This window comes from Chanos chanos, chromosome 1 (assembly GCF_902362185.1).
Source record: "Chanos chanos chromosome 1, fChaCha1.1, whole genome shotgun sequence".
NCBI lineage: Eukaryota > Metazoa > Chordata > Actinopteri > Gonorynchiformes > Chanidae > Chanos > Chanos chanos.
Genome location: NC_044495.1, coordinates 11,642,467 through 11,660,722, shown reverse-complemented (window position 1 = coordinate 11,660,722; position 18,256 = coordinate 11,642,467). Strand labels below are relative to the sequence as shown.

The following is an 18,256-nucleotide window of genomic DNA, read 5'->3' as shown; positions in this document are numbered from 1 at the left end:
CCTAGCAATGCTAAAGCCTAATTTAAACAGCAGATACTATAGGTGTGATGTGATGGTGGAGAAAGTGAATAGACAATAGAAGGGTTTGGGTTGCCTTTGCAATCTGTCAGACTGCAAAAAAAAAAAGAAAAAAAGGATAAACCCAAAGCAGCAATGCTACAGTGGAATGTAGGTATACAAGTAGGTAAACGAAACCTGGTATTGTCCAGGGTATGCAGAAACCATGCTTTAGCACTTCCAAAACTCAATCAGTTCCCAATCATTTAGCACATCAGACAGGATCTTAAGTAGAGCATTATGTAACAGAATTATGTAGTGTGTATGACAAAACTTCATGTGGAACATTCGTTGGTTTCGTAGTTAAATATATATATATTTTTCTTTAGTATCTTTCTTCTGTAGATATTAATAAATTGCTGCATATTTCAATGTGTTTCTAAAATGTCTTTAACTGTTTAAGAGGTTCGGTGAACTTCAGAAACTGAAGATTCTTTGGTAGATTACTAAAACTGGTGAGAGCCTTACGCTCGACCGGTCTTAAGACCAGACACCACAGACATGCCTCTGAGTGCCGTCCTTTAGTGAAATCCAAAATTCAAGTCCAAGCAAATTCTTTGGTTACTTGAGCTCCATCATCCCAGGAAAAAAAAAAAAAACAAAAAACCCAAACAAACAGAAATTGCCTCAAAATCCCAAACAGAATTAGATGTGGAGTGGTAAAGGCACTGTGATCGTTAGGGATGTCGTTTTCATAAAACATTTTTTATGCAATACTTAAAAGTTAAGTAATATATATATATATATATATATATAAAAAAAAAGTTGCGCCCTCACTTTGAAAATATTTCCATTGAGAGGTCACTCTGTGAAGCTGTCAAAATTGAATACCTGATCCATGATTTAATACCTCATCCTGCATGATTACTTTTTAAACCGCAATCCACTTAGAGGCTGTATCCGGACTTGGGTGCTAGACTGAGTAGTGCTGACTGGATCACCTAATGGATATCAGCACCAGGGGTTAACACTTGATCTACATGAGCAAAATTTTCACACGCTTCTCCACCACCGCAAGTGGAATCCATTCTTACCAACCAACTGAACGCCTGGAGTCAGGTCCATTGGCTATTTAAAAAAAAAAAAAAAAAAAAAAGCCCTCTTTTCTCAAACTATCTGATAACTGTAGCCAAACCTCTAACCACCTTAACATGCATTCAAGGCTGTCTTGAATATTTCCAACCCCACAAACATACACTCAGATTTTCAGCGCACGATATTTTCACTCACAATTACAAACCAAGATTAAAAAAAAAAAAAAAAAGAAAAATCAAAAAGTGCTGCAGTTGATATCATTACATACTTACCAACTACAGATAAACCTGCAGTTTCAGGAGTTTTTTTTTTTTTTTTTTTTTAATGTTTTCTAGTCTTCTATACCGTATACAGCAATATAAAAAAGTGCCGGGATTCATTGTCAGTTATCACGTAGTGTTCAAAGCCACAGTGAAAGTCGCTGAATAATACTGATGGAAAAAAAGAATGCGTTAAGCTTGGAGGCAGTTTCCTCCCTCGTACCAGCCCTCGGTCCTTAAGAGTCCTGCCCTGCCATTAATACTTAGACAGAGGACCACCAGCTCTGAGGCAGATGGCACCTCTCTCATTTCTACTTCTCTTTCAGCTGTAGGGAGCCCAAGGCTGCCCGCTGGGCACGCCGCATCCTCGCCACGCCCCGGGTGGAGAGCCTGTCCGGAGCGGTCGGGTTCCGGTCGTGAAATCAGCGCGCTCTGAGAGCTCATATGAGTCTGGAGTTTTTCAGAAACTGGATGAGCACTTTGTAAACAAAGGTGTACTGGGATAGAGTTTGCACCATCATCATCCGCTGTTCTCGTAGCATGTTCAGAACGGTTGGGACGTCCAGCACCTGGTTGAGAGAGAGAGAGAGAGAGAGAGAGAGAGAGAGAGAGAGAGAGAGAGAGAGAGAGAGAGACGAAGCGTGAAGGTCAGATCATTCTGGTGCCGTCTTAAGCTCATAATGACGGCGGTGTTGCCACACGGTCCTGTCTTAAATCGACCAACTGGAATATACGAGGCTGAAAAAGGCCCGAGATTTGAACAAGCCAGATCTTGGCTTCGTACTGTTCCATTGTTTCCATTAGGAAACTAATGCTATCATCTTGAAACGGAGCCATCAAAGCCAATGGAATGCATCAAATGCTTGTGAAAGTACAAAAGGTTGAGCCCTTCCTGTTTAAGACATTACGCTGTTATAATGAGTCTTTTATTTGACATTATTGTTTCAGCATTAACGCGGTGGCATTTGCAGCGCGTCCGTTTTAAAACGGGGCGCCGTTCACACCATCCCGTGCCAGTTGCCATAGTAATCCTGTTGTAGCTGTACCTCATTGTGTTCCAGACAGGCGATCATGATCTCACACAGAATGACCACCCCGGTGCGGCCCACGCCCGCGCTGCAGTGGACCAGGACCGGCAGGTTTGTGTTCTTTGAATCGCTGGTGCTGTTTGTGTGCCTTCTCACGGATTGGATCTCCTCCAGATACGCTGGACGATGAAAAAATAGAACGGAGCAAAAAAGCGGAAAAAATGGAGCAAAGCAAATTTAATATGAGAGTTCCTCCTGTTTACAGTCAACCATTAAAAATCTAACATTTATAGTCATAGTTCCAGTCACTAACAGAATTAAAGAGCAGGCGCTTTTTTTTTTAACCATTAAATAGTTTAAGATCATAAAACAAAACAGGCATAATTCTACAGAAACTCCTAAAGCATGAAAAGATTAAAAATCGTCTGCACTACAGCCAGTAAAGAGATTGCACTTCTGCATCCATTCACACCCATAACACCGCTATCACCTGATTCAGTTCATCAAGTTTCCCCAAAAATGCCCAATGAAAACACATCACAGAGGATCTAAAGCACACGAATAGTTCTGAGCCATATACACTGTACTCACAGAGGAAACCTTTGAAGTCCTCAGGGCAGCCGTGATCAGGCCAGTCAGTGTACTGGAGATGCCAGACGGTCCGTTCTTGTCCCGTCAGAAGGTGCTTGATCTTCAGGCCCGTGGTGGCGTAGCAGCCCGAATCTGTTCGGAACCGAGTGGTGATCTTAAAACGGCCGTAGGTGACTGTGTTGTGGCGGGAGCCAAGACGCGGCCAATAGCGGAAGCTCTTCTCACGCCCTCCCTCCTGCGAATGCGGTCACAGAACACAGATGTTATTATGTTGGCATTAGAGAGGAGAGAGAGAGAGGGAGGGGGGAATATTTCTAGCAAATAATGACAAGCAAACGGGAATTACTTCAAGTTACATCACAGCAAGTTATGTTAGAGACACAAGATGCCTTGGGGGGAGAAACACCACAGGTTCAGGTGACAAGTTAATTACGTCTATGATGGAATACACACCTCCTCAGCTGTCACCATGGCGATGATGGCCACCCCTTGTTCCCACACCATTTGCCAGAAGTCCTGGCACGTATTGGAGAGTGGCCCCTGTGCCGCAATATAACTCCACTCATCTCCTCCCACCGTTATCTAGGGAACAACCAACCACAGCAGAAACGTTTAGCACCGCCTTAAACATTATCTTGACACTGCATCTCCTATCTGTTCACACATACCACCTTTTGAAGTCACGGAGACAAAGAGGACATATTTAGGTCTACTATAAAAACATATGTGTGTTAACCACATATTAACAGTATGGAATGAGGATGTGTCTCTTCTGACTATCTGTGGTGATCAAAAATGGAAGCCATTTCATGTACAGCAGGGAGTTATAAGGCAGATACAGAACTAGGAAAAATATGGTCCAATGCCAAAAGACACATTGTCACACCGCAAACTTCAGTAATTGGTTGTGTGCACTATCAGATAGTTACAAATGTATACTCTGACAATTCATCAGAGGAAAACTAACACAAAAAATACACGACTTCCATCACTGAACAGGGCACATTAAAAACAGGCACATAAAAAAAAAAGCACACATCTACAGACAAACACATAATTAATTGCCAGACAGATGAAAAACACTGGCATTTGTTTGGCAGACAGAAGAAGAACAATGTTGATGCCAAACAGCACTGTCAGCTGTCGGAGCGTGTTGATGTGTGTCACTGTCACAGGCTGGGTGTGGTGTGGGTTTACCCTGATGTGGGAGGCATTGATGTAGCCTGTGTTGTTCTCTTTGGTGGGAACCAGCTCCACCCGTGTGTCGTCGTAGGGCAGGACGTCTTGAAAGCGGTTTCTCTCGCCGCTTTCGGGGAGCTGGGCGATGGTGCATTCGCAGTTGGGCCGTCTCTTGGGCACTTGTTCGTATTCTGTAAATACCATGCCCTGCTCCAGCCGCTGCTCCAACACCTTACACTGCAGAAACACACATATATATATATATATATATATATATGCGTACGCTCAGCACGAGAGTGGCTCTAAAACACGATGGCTCTCCTGTTATTAACACATATTCCCTTAGTAAAAACTCTTACCCATGTTACCTTACAAAAAGTCCATGCATCTAATCCTTAAACCCATTTAAGTACAGGTTCGTCTAGTTTCTCATCCAAGGTTTTACACATGACCATTGAGGTGAGTCTTGAACTAAACTGTATTCTGAATGAAAATGCTATGAGAGTAGTCTTTATCAATCACGAACAGGTGATATCTTTAAGGAACGGACGAGTGACTGTGCGTCTGAAATATAGCTTAAAAACTGCCTTATGCACACTGTAGCATTCCCCATAATCCATATTAACTGAGATCATTCTCATGGTTCTCGATTCTCCTTTAAAACGATGAATTTTCAATGGGTGATTAAATGTCGAGTCACACACAACGTTATTTCATAACTCATCAAATAAACAAATGTCAAACAACATCCTACATATAAAATGCATCTGCACGTTTTGAACACCCGTTGACATCCAAAATATCAAGCGTCTGACATTTATACCACCACCAGTCTTCCAAACAACAGAACATTCAAGCTCATACGGGGACTGACGTGCATACACACAGAGAGCTCAGGCAGGTACATGACTGGAAGAGAGGGTGAAAACAAAAGCTTTCTTTACTATGAGACTGGATCTATCTCCGGTACAAAAAGGATTCTGTACGACATAGCAGCATGGAGCTAACATAACAAGTTTGTATTTCCAGTAGAGCGGCTGTGACTTTCGGCACACTGATGCAGGTAGCTCTTACCCTCTCGTCGTTGGAGGCCTTCTCTGGTTCGTCTTTGCCTTCCCCGGTCACGGGCATACGGGCCGGTGTTAGACCATTGAGGGCCGCCAGCTTGAGCGGGCCCACTTTCTTATACTCTGATCGCACTCCTTTCTTCATACCCTTTTTTACAGAAAGAACGAGAGAGAGAAAGAGAGAGAGAGGGAGAGAGAGAGAGAGAGAGAGAGAGAGACAGAGACAAACGTCTTACTGAGAATGAAAGTTCACTGTAGAAGAGCAGCTTTCATTGTTTGTGTGTGTGTGTGTGTGTGTGTGTGTGTGTGTGTGTGTTCTGTGGAATGCTGCGGGTTGAGCCTTGCAGCCAGATCTGCCACATTCTTCTCCATAGCAGAGACATACAGGTAGGCACATTACCACTAACCCTTTAACCCTGCCTACTGGAAAGAACAGCCTGACATTCTGCATTCAGATGACATCAAAGCACTCAGCCAATCCCTGAACAGAATCAGCGGCCACACTTTGTCACTACAGGTATGTTAACTTACGCTTTCAAGTTCTTGCTGGGTGACGTGCTTCAAATGGTTATTTCACGAGAGCTGGATGATTGTGTCAAAAGTAATTACTGTGATTACTCTGACTAACACTGTAGTTAAAGCTGCTATAAATAGCAATTACACTGCAATATATAGTATATGACTCAAAATGTTTATAAAGTTTGAAACTGTATCTCGCGATGATTTTGTTGCACTTTTTGTGAATACTTATAAATCAGCACAAATATGTTATAAATACGTGGCCCTCCTTACTCTTCCAACCGTTTGTTAGTCCATCCACATCATCTCTTTAGAAAGCAAAACAGTTCCAAAACCTTACAAATACCTTCAACTAACTTATTTTGAGACTTCTACAGCAGAGTGGGAAAAAAACTAAGAGCTCTGAGATGCTATCTGCCTCCACTGACAATGAAAGCTGCTCAAATCAAACTGCAGGGGAAGAACTGGCCTTTTTTTTTATGCTTTAACACAAACGTACTCTCTAAAATGTCTTTTTTGTCACTGGTGATGTGTAGTGTAGCTCTGTTATACAGAGAAATACTGGATTTTCACAGCAGGTCAACAAGTTACTGCCCCACTTTAGAGATTTAATTAACATCTTGCAGAGACCAAAACCATGACAATAATTAATAAACAACTTAATGTGCGACCCTATGTTTTCCTCCTAGATCAAATTTATTTCATAATGATGTCGGGAAATCAGTGTTGATACATGTATATCACAGCCCATAGAGGATCCACAGTATGTGAACCACTGAGGGCCTGTGGTCTTCATAAGACTGGAAAAACTCACCGCTGGAGGTAGCCCGTCAATGTTCCTTCTTCCGGGGGCGATGTCTGACACCGGCCTCTTTTTGGCAACCTCTCTTTTGGGCTTTGGTCGTCCCTGACCGTTAAGGTCTCCTTCTGAGACTGACGGAACAATGGGGGTCAGCTGGTACCCGTAAACCGGTCCCCCAGTCTCCACTTCCTGCTCCAGGATCAGTGGGTGAGGCTTATAGGACAGCGGGACCGAGAGGTGTGGGTCCAGGGCGGCGCTGAACGGATACGCGGGAGGGGGCTGTCTCATGTGCTGCTCTGAACCCCCAATGAGTGTTGTCTCCAGAGACTGAGGTGTGTGTCTGCCACCGTCATCTTCAAACTCCTCCTCTTCACCGCTGCTGTGGACCAGCATGGTGGCGTCAGATAAGGACTTTTTGTGACCGTAGCGCACGTCCTCTTTGCTGTCCGCCTCCTCGGCCTTGCTCCCCTCCAGGAAGACGTTCAGATCAGAGCCGGATGTCGCAGGATCCATCATCGAGGCGGCGGCGGCAGAGGGCTGGGTCGACGTGGTCTCGGCCGCGGACGCCGAAGACGTCCTCTCCTTCAGCCTCATGCCCTCAAAGCCGTAGGCCAGGCCGGCGATCTCGATGGAGTTGCGCTTCTGCATTTGCGCGTGGCGCGTGGTGATGAGAGGCTCGCTCACCTCCTGCAGGGAATGCGCCACGGGTAAACTGTCCTCCTGGAAGGTCTGGACCGAGTGATGGACACGTCGCGTGATCAGGTCTGGGTTGCTGCTGCTGACGTACAGGTGGCGGGAGAGATCCGGTGTGCTGTTGGCCGGTCGGGGGTGAGGATACGGATAGGGGGGAGGGGGACGGTATACTTGGGTCCTCATGATGTTTGGGGCTGGGTACTCTTGCGCTTGCTGCAGCTGTACGTTGGTGAGCTCTGGGACACTCACGGCACCCACCACAGGCCGTCTCTCCGTGGGGTACGGGTAAGGGGACGGACTGTGGAAGCTATAGTTGAGGTGGAAGGGGTACTGGCTCGCGCCGTGTTCTCGGATTTCCGGCTGGCTGTAGACGAGCGGGTCGGGTCGGCTGTAGGCGTAGGAGTTTCCGATGTTGAGGTTTCTCATAGAATGGCTCTGGCGTTCCATGGGCGCCGCGGTGGGCATCATGCCACCGCGATTCTTCTGTCGCATGACGGTCTCGTAATCAGGAGTGGCGCGGTACGAGGGTGGGATCAGGGCGCTGTGCCGGTGGGAGGGCACGTAGTCGGGTCGCATGACGTCACTTCCTGTGATGCTGGGGTTGGAGGACATGGGTGAGGGTTGAAGATAGTGTTGAGGGTTATTGAGAGAGCTGGTGCTATGGGCACTGTAAACACTTCCATTCCGGATTCTTCCATTGTACTCATGAGGAGATCGGTCCAAACTGGTCTGAGAGTGGTAGTAATAACCATTCTGATTGTTCCCGTAAAGGTTGTCTGAGAGAGAGAGAGAGAGAGAGAGAGAGAGAGGTTAAAAGCATATAAAAATGGTGTGACCTAAAACACTGTAATAGAGCAAGCAAGAGGGCTAAAGTTACCTAGCAGACCAACAGCTGCAATGTGTATTTTTTGTTGCACTGATATTAGCTTTGTCCATTACGCATGCATGTTGTCTAGATTACTCTTTTTGTTGTTCTTTGGTGAATAACGCAACAGAACTTCAGGACAGCAGAGTACGGAGATATTTCCTACCTTGGGAAGATGTGTAAGGCTCAGTGTAGTGTCCATTGTAGTGCAACTGAGGAGGAGCCATCATATAGGCCTGAGGCTTTGGCTGTAACAATACAAGGAAAATAATAAAAAAAAAAAGTTCAATAATATCCAAACACTGTACCCTGAGGAAAAAAGACAAACCTGAAAGTTGTTTGTTGTCTGGGCAGGGTGACTTTAACCAAACATATTTCTTTTCTGTTGTGAACTTATGACAGGTATGCATCTGTGGGACTATGCTCACCAAAGACATTCTGGTCGAAGATCGACGTCTAACTGGGTTCACCACTGCAGGCTGGGTTTGGCTGATTAAAACAAGAGGAGATGAGGGTGACAAACACATAAAAAGCAGAATGGAAACCTATCCATTATGTTCCAGAGATACGAAAGAGGGCAAAAGACAGAGTGGGTGAGGGGTGAAGGGGTAGAGAGAGAAAGAGAGCGAGAGAGAGAGAGAGAGAGAGAGAGAGGGAGGGAGAGTTGGTTTCCAGGAAAAATGTCAGGAGTGGGTGGTGTACTTGTTTTGAAAACTCGACTCAAACTAAGGCAGGACAAATTCAGAAGTTTGTGCTGTTTCGAAAAACACTGCTTTCCCCACTCTCGTTTCAAGAAGGAAGTGAGTTTGCATAAAGAAACGGAGAAGGGAATTCTTTGTGAGTACACAGCAACGCAAGAGCCAAAATCAAACTCTGACGACGGACAGAAAAATCTGTCCTTCAAAATCGGAATCCTCCTGCTCATCATTTTGGTAATAACGTCGACAAAAGTCACACTCAACAAAAACTGAAACAGACGGGAGGGTAAGAACTACCAAAAAAAGTGTTTGTGGTGGCCATACCGACCGTTCTCAGAGAAATGCACAGGGAACACCTTAAAATGTCATGCTCACCCTTTGTTAGAAGGCAGAGAAGGACGAGAGAGCATTGGAAAACGAGGAAAGGAAAGAGTGAGAATGGATTTCTGGGAGCCCTCAGAAGATGGGGTATTGGACTCCTCTCTGAAGACAGCAAAGGGACAGGGGTGAGGTTTAAAAAAAAAAAAAAAAAAGAATGACATACACATATATATACAGAGAAAGACAGAAAGAGACAGAGAGATGGAAAGAGAGTGAGAGAGGAACCATGCCCAAAGGAGACAGTCATACTTACAGACTGCTCTTGTTAATCTTATAAAACTTGTGCCGCGCCAAGCACATTCTACATAGATATTTGGAAGTATCCATGTCCTCCTGTGAACGAGAAAGGCAATCATGTCCGGCATAATGTCATTTATGAAAAACAAGACCGTGGTCTCAGCTCAACTGTCACACGTGCCTACATGCTTCTTTTATTGACTCAGATGCAGAGGTCAAACAATGCTTGTGTTATTTTACTGACTAGTGTAAACACAAGCCAAAGCACACATTTTTCTATTAATGCGTGTCCACGTACACACGGGTTCATTGCTGGGAGGTCTCGCTGAGCACTAGAGAAGTATGTGAAATGGGCACAGAGAATGGAGAGAGAAACCGAAAGTGGCTCTTTTGTAGACTTACAGTCTGAAACTGGATGGTGTCCTCTTTGTTGGCCAGTTCCAAGGCAAAGAAGGACTTATTGTGAGTCATGTTGTTAATGTCACTCCACCTACACAGTCAATTAAAAAAAGAGCGAGGGAGAGGTGGTTAAGCAAACGGCTCATTAAAGGCAAACTCCACCTAAAAAAAACCTCAGCCGAATTGAACTAATTGCAAAACAATTACATTACACTGCTTTATGTGGACTGAAGGTTATAGAATACGCTCATAGGAATGCTGCCAGTTCACCTTTGAGGAACATTCTCCCCCTCACATCAGACTAAAGAAATGACTGGAACGTTTGTATAGGAGGTGTATAGGAAGGTCATACCTAAATATTCTTGTCATCTATTGATAACAGTGGGACTGCAGCCTCACCCACTGACGGATGCTGGCTGATGGTGCTCTGGTAATTCCAAACTAGATTTTTGATCATATTTTATTCTGTTATCCTTAATTTCTAGAACATTCTCGTATCCTCAAAAAAACTAAAAACTAGAATGCTAGGTATGCTAGTATATTGATGATTATGCTCACTGAAATCTAAAGAGCCTTCAAACAAACAGTCGTGATGAACAAGAATGTAACAATGACATAGCGTCTGTCCAGTTTGCCTGGAAAGTCAACACACTCACTGACTGTACAAAGAGCAGTGGAAATGACCCATAGATTCTAAAAGGCATACACTGAAGCATCTAATTAACATTTGAAATGTCTCATTAAAACAAAATGGGGGGAATTTCCCTTTCATGCTGTGTGATGTCTCTTTTACATTCTTTCTTAACTGTAAAAAGGAACGTCACATGAAATGCATACATGACCAGTATGTGTAACTGATGTGCCCTGAACCAGACTCAAGAATTAAGTCAGATGCACCAGCGAGATTTGAACTGCGCAGTCACTTAACACAGACTACAACTGAAACTAAACACTTTGACTGAAATGGACATTTGAGATTTGCTTCTCTGTGCAGCATCATTTTCACTTTTGACATTGACAGGAAATTCCAGAGCTAACACAGACATCTCAAACAGTCAGAGCTCTAAACAATCTCCTCTCTGTAGGAGCTGTTTGTCGACTGAAGTAATCTCTATTGCACTTACAAACAGAAAAGAAAAGGGATACTACAGAACGAAAAACAAATGAAATCCCACATCCATTTTTTTTTTTCTAATCCTAACCACATCCCATATTTCCACCCACTAATGACTTACCGAAACAGAAGTGGTGGTTTACCATTTTTATGCTTGACAAATATACCATCCAGACAGGAGCCAATCAGGATGTCTGCGCCCTGACCATCCTATAGAGGCACAGAGAGAGGATGTGGAGGATGAGGACGATGATGAGTAATTTGTCTGGTAATCATCTCTTCAGAGTGAAGTTATAATACTGGCATGAAAAATGTGGATGATAATAATATGCTACATTTCATAAATAACTAGTTGAATAACTTAACTAAATTTCAGTTGAGTTGCATTACAGAAGTCGCATTACTCTACAATGAAACGCAAGGTTCGAAATGCAAATGGCCTCCTCTGAGTCACCTCCTGGGGAGTCCCACACTAAATATCTGAATGAGGCAGGAGCATGTCAAGATATCAGAGAGAAAAATAAGCCAAACCTCAGTGAGTAAGGGGTGTGACTGAGACTACCCACACACAGTGAGCAAGCCTGAATTCATCATGAAACCATTCAAAACAAACCCAGTTTTAATTAGAAATAGATTGAAGCAGTCATGTTCATTCACCTTGGCATGGAAACTCTCCTGGCCATATCCCTCCATCTTCTCCACCTCCTGCATGTACAGCATCTCTGCCTCTGGAGCGGGTAGTCCCCTGAATGTGTGGACACACACACACACACATGCACACATCATCTAAGCATTCCACCATACAAAAGTCACATCTGCTATTCATCTGAACTCCATTATCAACCTCATCTGTTCCTTCCTCAACACACAACCACACACTCCGGTTACTTCGCAGAGCAACGACTGGAATCCATATTTCTCCGTCGTTATCTGAAAATACATTTTTCTACTCTTTTTAGTGACTGATTCCATATAAGAGCCCTACAGACAGGGGAACAATCTAAATTTCATCAGCATGATAGTGAAAAAATTATGGGATAATTCTTGAGCCTTGCTCTTCATCAAAGGTCACAACGGAACATGATAACATATCTCTTTTCCGGGCTGATGATTCTATAACCATGAACTGAAAATTAAAAAAAAAAAAAGAGACAATTATTTCCTTTAGTTTTCCAACAAAGAAATTTGTGTGTTTCTTCAATGCATCTGAACTACATCAGTGAATTTTTTTTTTCAACTGTCTGGGTATAAATCTTCACCTTCAAACTCAACAGATGGTCTAAATATGGGACTTCAAGTAGAACATTTAGGTGATAATATAAAACACCAACTTTGCACAACCTGTTTTAGGATACTTTGATGTTTTGAGAGTGGAAAAATACATTTTATCAGGAGACATTTGACTTTGGACACAAAACAAAGATTGATTGCTTTTACCTGTAACTTTGATAGAGCAAGGCAACTTTTTGTGTGGCTTCCTCCAAAACTCTTTCATCTTGTATCCACCCCTTCCAAGAGACAGATGTTCAAAAGAGGAGTGAGTTTCTTCAGAGCAATAAAACAAGAGTAGAAAAAAAACTAGCACATCCAAAAATAGTCAACTTACGATTGGAAAAAGCACAAACTTCCGAAGAATCTCTTGTGAATCATATCTGTTGAAGTCTCCAAAGTCAGCTGCAATCAAGAACAAAATGTTCAAACAACTTATTCTCAAATCTGAAGGCTGCAAAACTGACACGGGCAACACTTCATTTCACTTCCATTAAAATGCTCTAAAAACCACACCAATACCTGCAAGTTCAACAACATAAGGAAGTTACTGCAAAACAAGTAAATGGCATAAAAAAAATGATTATAGAAACCATCAGAGAAACTGTCTCCTTCAAAGCAGACATATTCGTGTTCTAAAATCAGCACCATACTACCATTGCGTTTTAAAGATTATGCGGTATTGTCGCGGGCATATTTGTAATAATTTCTTGACATGGCTACGGGCTAATATTAGAAACACAGAGTGTTTTACAGAAGAAGAAGGGAAGATGACAGATTTAAACCCTGAATCTGCAGTAGTCCAGCATTCACTGGAAGCTCAATCTGCCAGTCACAAACATTCACAGCTATGCAGGCCATCCAAAGTATTAACATAGCTAGAAGTTTCCCAAACAGCATAGCTAGTCTACAAAAATAGACTGGGCTTTTTAAAAACATGTGATTGAAAAAAAAAAAAAAAAAAAGCCACAAACATCAAACCCCAAACTGTGAAAGCCTTTGACTAAGCAAACAACTCTTTGAAAGCATTTGTGTAACGGTGGCATTCTCCTGTGATGCACATGGGCCGGTTGTTAAAACCCAGCTGAAACAGTGAATGATCTCAATTGCGGGCAATGTTAGCGACTGGGCCTGTAACTTGCGTTGCCAGATATATCTTTGTCATCGATGTTTGACATTCTTCTCCTGAGCGGTAGTGCTGAAGTCGGAAATGTCAAAGCTGTGAAACCAAGACTTGCCCCGTGCGGGCAAAACCGCTCAATATTGTGGCACCTCGGTCCCTGACCTCTTGCTGGCTTAAATGAGGGTTTAATCCCATCACCTCTTAGGGCTGTCACGACATTCCAGTGGCATTAATCTCATAGTCGTGTCTACGAGCTGCACAGGTGATGGTGCTAGAACAAAGTAACTTAAAAAACACTATGCCTGAGAGAGTCAGCTGCCACACGAAGAGCCGATTGGCTATGGAAAAAAAAACCTTGAAAGAAATGAAGATTTCACATTGAGCGCTGCTAAAGCAAATGTTTTCAAAAAGTGTTATCATAATTTTAAAATCAGTTTCCAACCATTTAAGTAAATGGCAAAGCTCCCATTTAAGGATGTTCGCTCCTAAGATTTCAGGAAAATAGAAACATAATGTGTAGCATCACAGGCTGAATCTGAAAAGCAGACTGTTAGTACATTCAGCACTTTTCAGAGCAGGGTTTTCAGTACCTTGCACGGCCAAGCCAGCCAATCGAATAGCCTGTTCCACTGAGCATGGAATCCTGCCTTCTAGAACATCTTTCTTCAACTGTAAGTAATACTGATATCTGTTGGGGAAAAAAAAGAAAATGTTGGAGAGCAGTGTCAGTGAAAGGGAAGACTTTACAACTCCTCTGCTTTAATGTTTAAAGAGGTGAAAGCTTTAAGACAAAAAGCACAAAACTATGCTACATTTGATTTTAGCACTCTCAAGAGCAGCTTGTTCATCAGAACCTAGGTCTACGTGCTGAACCAAAAATTGACCAAAATCAAGACTCCAGACCTACTTTTGACATTTGGTGACTAAGTTGAATCAGTCAAGACTAATCTTTCTTGTTTATGATCATTTATTTGATATCTGAATTATCCATGAAATGTCTCATTCCTGTGAACTAATAAATTAATCCTTATCAAGTTGACTGGCTTAGCTTATTGTTGTGTGGATTTTGGTCATATTGACAACTGATATGAGAGTTTAAATTATATTTCTTCCACTATCACCTGGTTATCTCCTGCTGTAGCTGGGCCACACTGGGAACATAGAACACCACCCCAAAGTAAACTGTGGGCTCCAGCCCATACTTATCGAGCTGCTTCTTCAGCGGCTTCTCCAAATCAATCCATCTCTGCTGGTTTTGTTTGTTGAAGTACCAGAGGCTGAAATACGTTATCTAGAGGAGAGAGAATTCCGGTGATTTCAGGATTTGCACATTTTGAAGGAGCACACAGACATTTTAGAGAACTGAAAAACCTCCAAAATTCTGGATCTTTTCACCAGCCTTTAAGAAATGCTCATTTTTGTTGATTCCACTGGAAAATGTCTCAACAAATTATAAAAAAAAATAGGTTTTAAACCATACACGTTTATCTTTCTTCATATTAAGGAGGAAAAAATAGATTAATCTTTGAAAAATCTAATCCCATGAGAACACAAACAAACTAGCTTTATTTGGTCTTGTGACAGACCGGTCTGCTGTGCAAAATATGCTAAGCAAATGTTTACTGAGTGGAATTCAGCCATTCGGATACAACCATGTGTCTGTGTGAAAGCTGTTCACACATCTACAGCTGATCAGTCTCCTCCCCGAAACTGTCAGGCAAGACCATAAACAGATGAGACACTGTGGGGCAGCAACTCTGCTTTCTGCAGGTGGCAAGTCTCGCAATCCCAGTTAATCAAATGGGTAATCACATTAAACTGCGTGGCAGCACTCCAGCAGGCATCCAGGGATTTTTTGCAGTGGATTCAGCAAACACACGCAGAATGACAGCATGCAAAACAAAGCACTGTACCATTACTGTACCTAAAGTTGTTCAATGCTTCAACAACACACTCGTACAGGGAAAAAAAAGAAAGAAAAGAAAGATGGACTGAGTGGGTGCAAAAAAAGAGAGGAGTACATCAGGACAAAGAATCCAGCGTTGTGCTGATTCATTCACTAAACCCTTTAAAGGCCAATGCAGCAAAAGCCACAGAACAGTGGAGAGACAGACACGTCCAGGTAGCTAAGGTTGACGTGATAACCATCCAAGGTGCATCACACATTCTCATACCTTTTTTGTTGCTGCATTTGACACTAAAATTTCAACATTTGACACTAAAATTTCAACATTTGACGAAACAACAAAACTAATGTTATATGCAACAAATGCAATGGTAAAAATCTGACAAAACTGGCCCAGCTGTGCACTGTAAGCATGTTATCAGCTAGAATGAAGCAGTTCAGCCTAACGATTACCAATTAAACATTCTCAAAAGTGTGCTCATGTATTTGAGCATAAATACTTCAAACCAAGGCTATTTGGTTTTACTTCACATTTATCTAGTATTTTGCTATCTTGCTCTAGGTTTTATTTCAAATGTCAATGACTGATGTCTCAAATGCAACAATAATACAAAAGATGAAACTGAACAGGGAAAAAAAAATCTTGCTGTTGTTTTTGAGTAAAGATCATCAGAGATACTGATCAACTGATAAAGACAGGTCACATTTCATGAAGGGTCCAGTCAAGTTCACAAAATACCTTTTCGAAAAACAATACATACCTCACGCAACTCAAGCCTCTGAGCAACTGCCTCCAGACATTCCTGGCCTGTGCTCTCCACAGAAAGTGTAAACTCGACAAATTCACCATTGAGCAGCTGAATCCGTGTGACCAGGCAACTCTTGCTAGAGACAGTGTACCTTCGAGTTTTCTTGAGTTTTAACCCAAATGGTAAGGGCATGTTTCACTGTTGTCTGCCGGCAACTGTGTCCCTCCTTTGGTCAGAAATATTTTTGATTCAACCTCTCCCCAAGCTTAACCCATCGACAGATAAAGTATAGTACACGTGTCCAGGAACCAGCTAAATGTGTCCCTGTATAGAAAACAGATTAATTAAAAAAAAAAAAAAACAGCATTAGGTAAAAATGTAACTGGAAACTAAAACTTCACATCACTGAAATCTAAATTACTCCCTTACTCGCAAGTGGAATTATTATCGCAATAGAGAATGCTCTTTTAGGCCTGTATAGCTTAATTAATAATGTAGTGAAGGATATTTCCAAATTTACATGTGCTTTTTTCCGTTTAGAGGGAGGTAAACCGATTGCTTGGCAGCATTTCTGAATAACACTAATAGCGTACATATTACTGTTTATGCTTTAGGAGGTCTGACTATGTTAGACTGCACTGTAATCACCAACATCTTCACTTCTTACCTTTAACAGGTATGAAACAAATTGGTTGCGTTGTTATCAGTTTGGAAAAGCAATTCTACTTGATCGGACAACCGACAACGGAATAAAGGCTCTCCCTCCCTATGTCCACAACTCCAGTCAAAATGAAACACCGAGAAAAGGAATTTTTAACATTTCAAACAAATATATAGTAACGACTCAGTAGACGGAACTGAATATCCTCCTGCGAATTGGCTATAGACGTACAATAGCAGAACAGTTATCCATGTCACCGTAAATACATATATTTTTATGTGAGGTGTGAAATTCGTAAATTCAGCTAACACTTATCCAGATAGTAAGCTGTCAGACGTTTTTATAGTCCGCACACAGGAAACTCGCCATTCTCAAATTGTTGTGAAATGTTTGCTCGTTAAGTCACTACACGGAGGCGTCGAAGTTTTGTGCAACAAGTGACCATAACAAACGAAGCAAGTAACATTACTGCGGATTTATTAAAAACGATTGGTTTTTTTATTTAATTAAGCGCATTCGTGAGTCGACATTGTAGATAACTCCAAACAACATGTAGTTTTCAAAGATTTTAAATCTAAAAATGTCCATAAATGACTCACCCCAGCATCCTTGCTCTAGACAGCAAACTTAGCAAACTAGCTAGCCAACTGAGAGCTAACTGTACTAACAGTTAGTAAACTAATTCCATCATAGCGACAGACTTACCAGGTATTGTCACCAATTCAAATAACATTATACATCACTAAAATAATATATATTTTGATCCAAAAAGGAAAGGCAATCGTAGTCCAAAATTGGAGACAGTTTTTTGCTTGTTGGTGGGATTACGCATGTTGAGGTCCCAGGTCACACTGGTTGCTCCCATGCTTCACTTCCGGTTCGATGCCCAAAAACAAACTCCCCTTGCCATGTTCATCCGCGGCTCTACTTTACTAGTCTACAAAAGCAATTATTGTTCATTTCAATTGTGTCTTTGTCCCAAGCACATTTTAATTACAACAGCAACGATACGGTGTATCATAAAAGCCTCTTTAGAACAGATTAAATCAGGGTTGATTAAACTGGGACGTCCCCCTAGCGGTTTGATACAGCCCAGTTTTCAGGGCTATGACATCAGACAGCTGGAATGCCAGGCGCTGGGAATGCCAAGAATGAGACAGCTGCCTCCTGACTATTTAAATGGGCACTGCTGTGCAACCTCTTTTGACTGCACTTAAACTGAAAAACTTAATGCTGTCAGTGTGTTCACCTAGTTTATACGACTGTGTTCTTAAATTCAAACAGTCGACAGCCGAGAAGGGTTTCAAATCATATGAAAGTTTTACAATAAACTTTAGTTGACTTCTGTGTGGTGTGGATCTGTGTGGTCACTTACACAGATTAAGAGTCTTATGGAGCAATCGATTTAGGAGTAAGTATGCGATAAGCACATGTGAACAAAGATGATGATGATGATGATGATTATTATTATTATTATTATAGGTTTATCTAAAATAGACAGGCTCGACCAAATAAAAAAAGTCTTTAGTTTTGTTCTTTTCCCGCCTTTACATACCTCAGGTGATGAATACGTTTTCTCTTTATGAAAGAAATAACTGATTACTTCACAGACCCACATGTCAG

At 42.2% G+C, this 18,256-nt stretch overlaps 1 protein-coding gene across 1 annotated transcript; it reads right to left on the bottom strand.

Moving 5' to 3' along the window:
* Positions 1 to 1,449: 1,449 nt before the first annotated feature.
* ptpn21 (protein tyrosine phosphatase non-receptor type 21) lies at positions 1,450 to 16,276 on the bottom strand. Its single transcript, XM_030771659.1, has 18 exons — positions 15,985 to 16,276; positions 14,439 to 14,608; positions 13,908 to 14,005; positions 12,532 to 12,599; positions 12,363 to 12,433; positions 11,583 to 11,670; positions 11,047 to 11,135; positions 9,815 to 9,902; positions 9,429 to 9,508; positions 8,525 to 8,585; positions 8,263 to 8,344; positions 6,551 to 8,007; positions 5,225 to 5,365; positions 4,169 to 4,387; positions 3,425 to 3,553; positions 2,972 to 3,206; positions 2,399 to 2,559; positions 1,450 to 1,921 (listed from the first exon to the last, which is right to left on the bottom strand). The coding sequence occupies exons 1-18, from the start codon at positions 16,162 to 16,164 to the stop codon at positions 1,793 to 1,795; spliced, it is 3,546 nt and encodes a 1,181-aa protein (XP_030627519.1). The 5' UTR covers positions 16,165 to 16,276; the 3' UTR covers positions 1,450 to 1,792.
* Between the last annotated feature and the right edge of the window lie 1,980 nt (positions 16,277 to 18,256).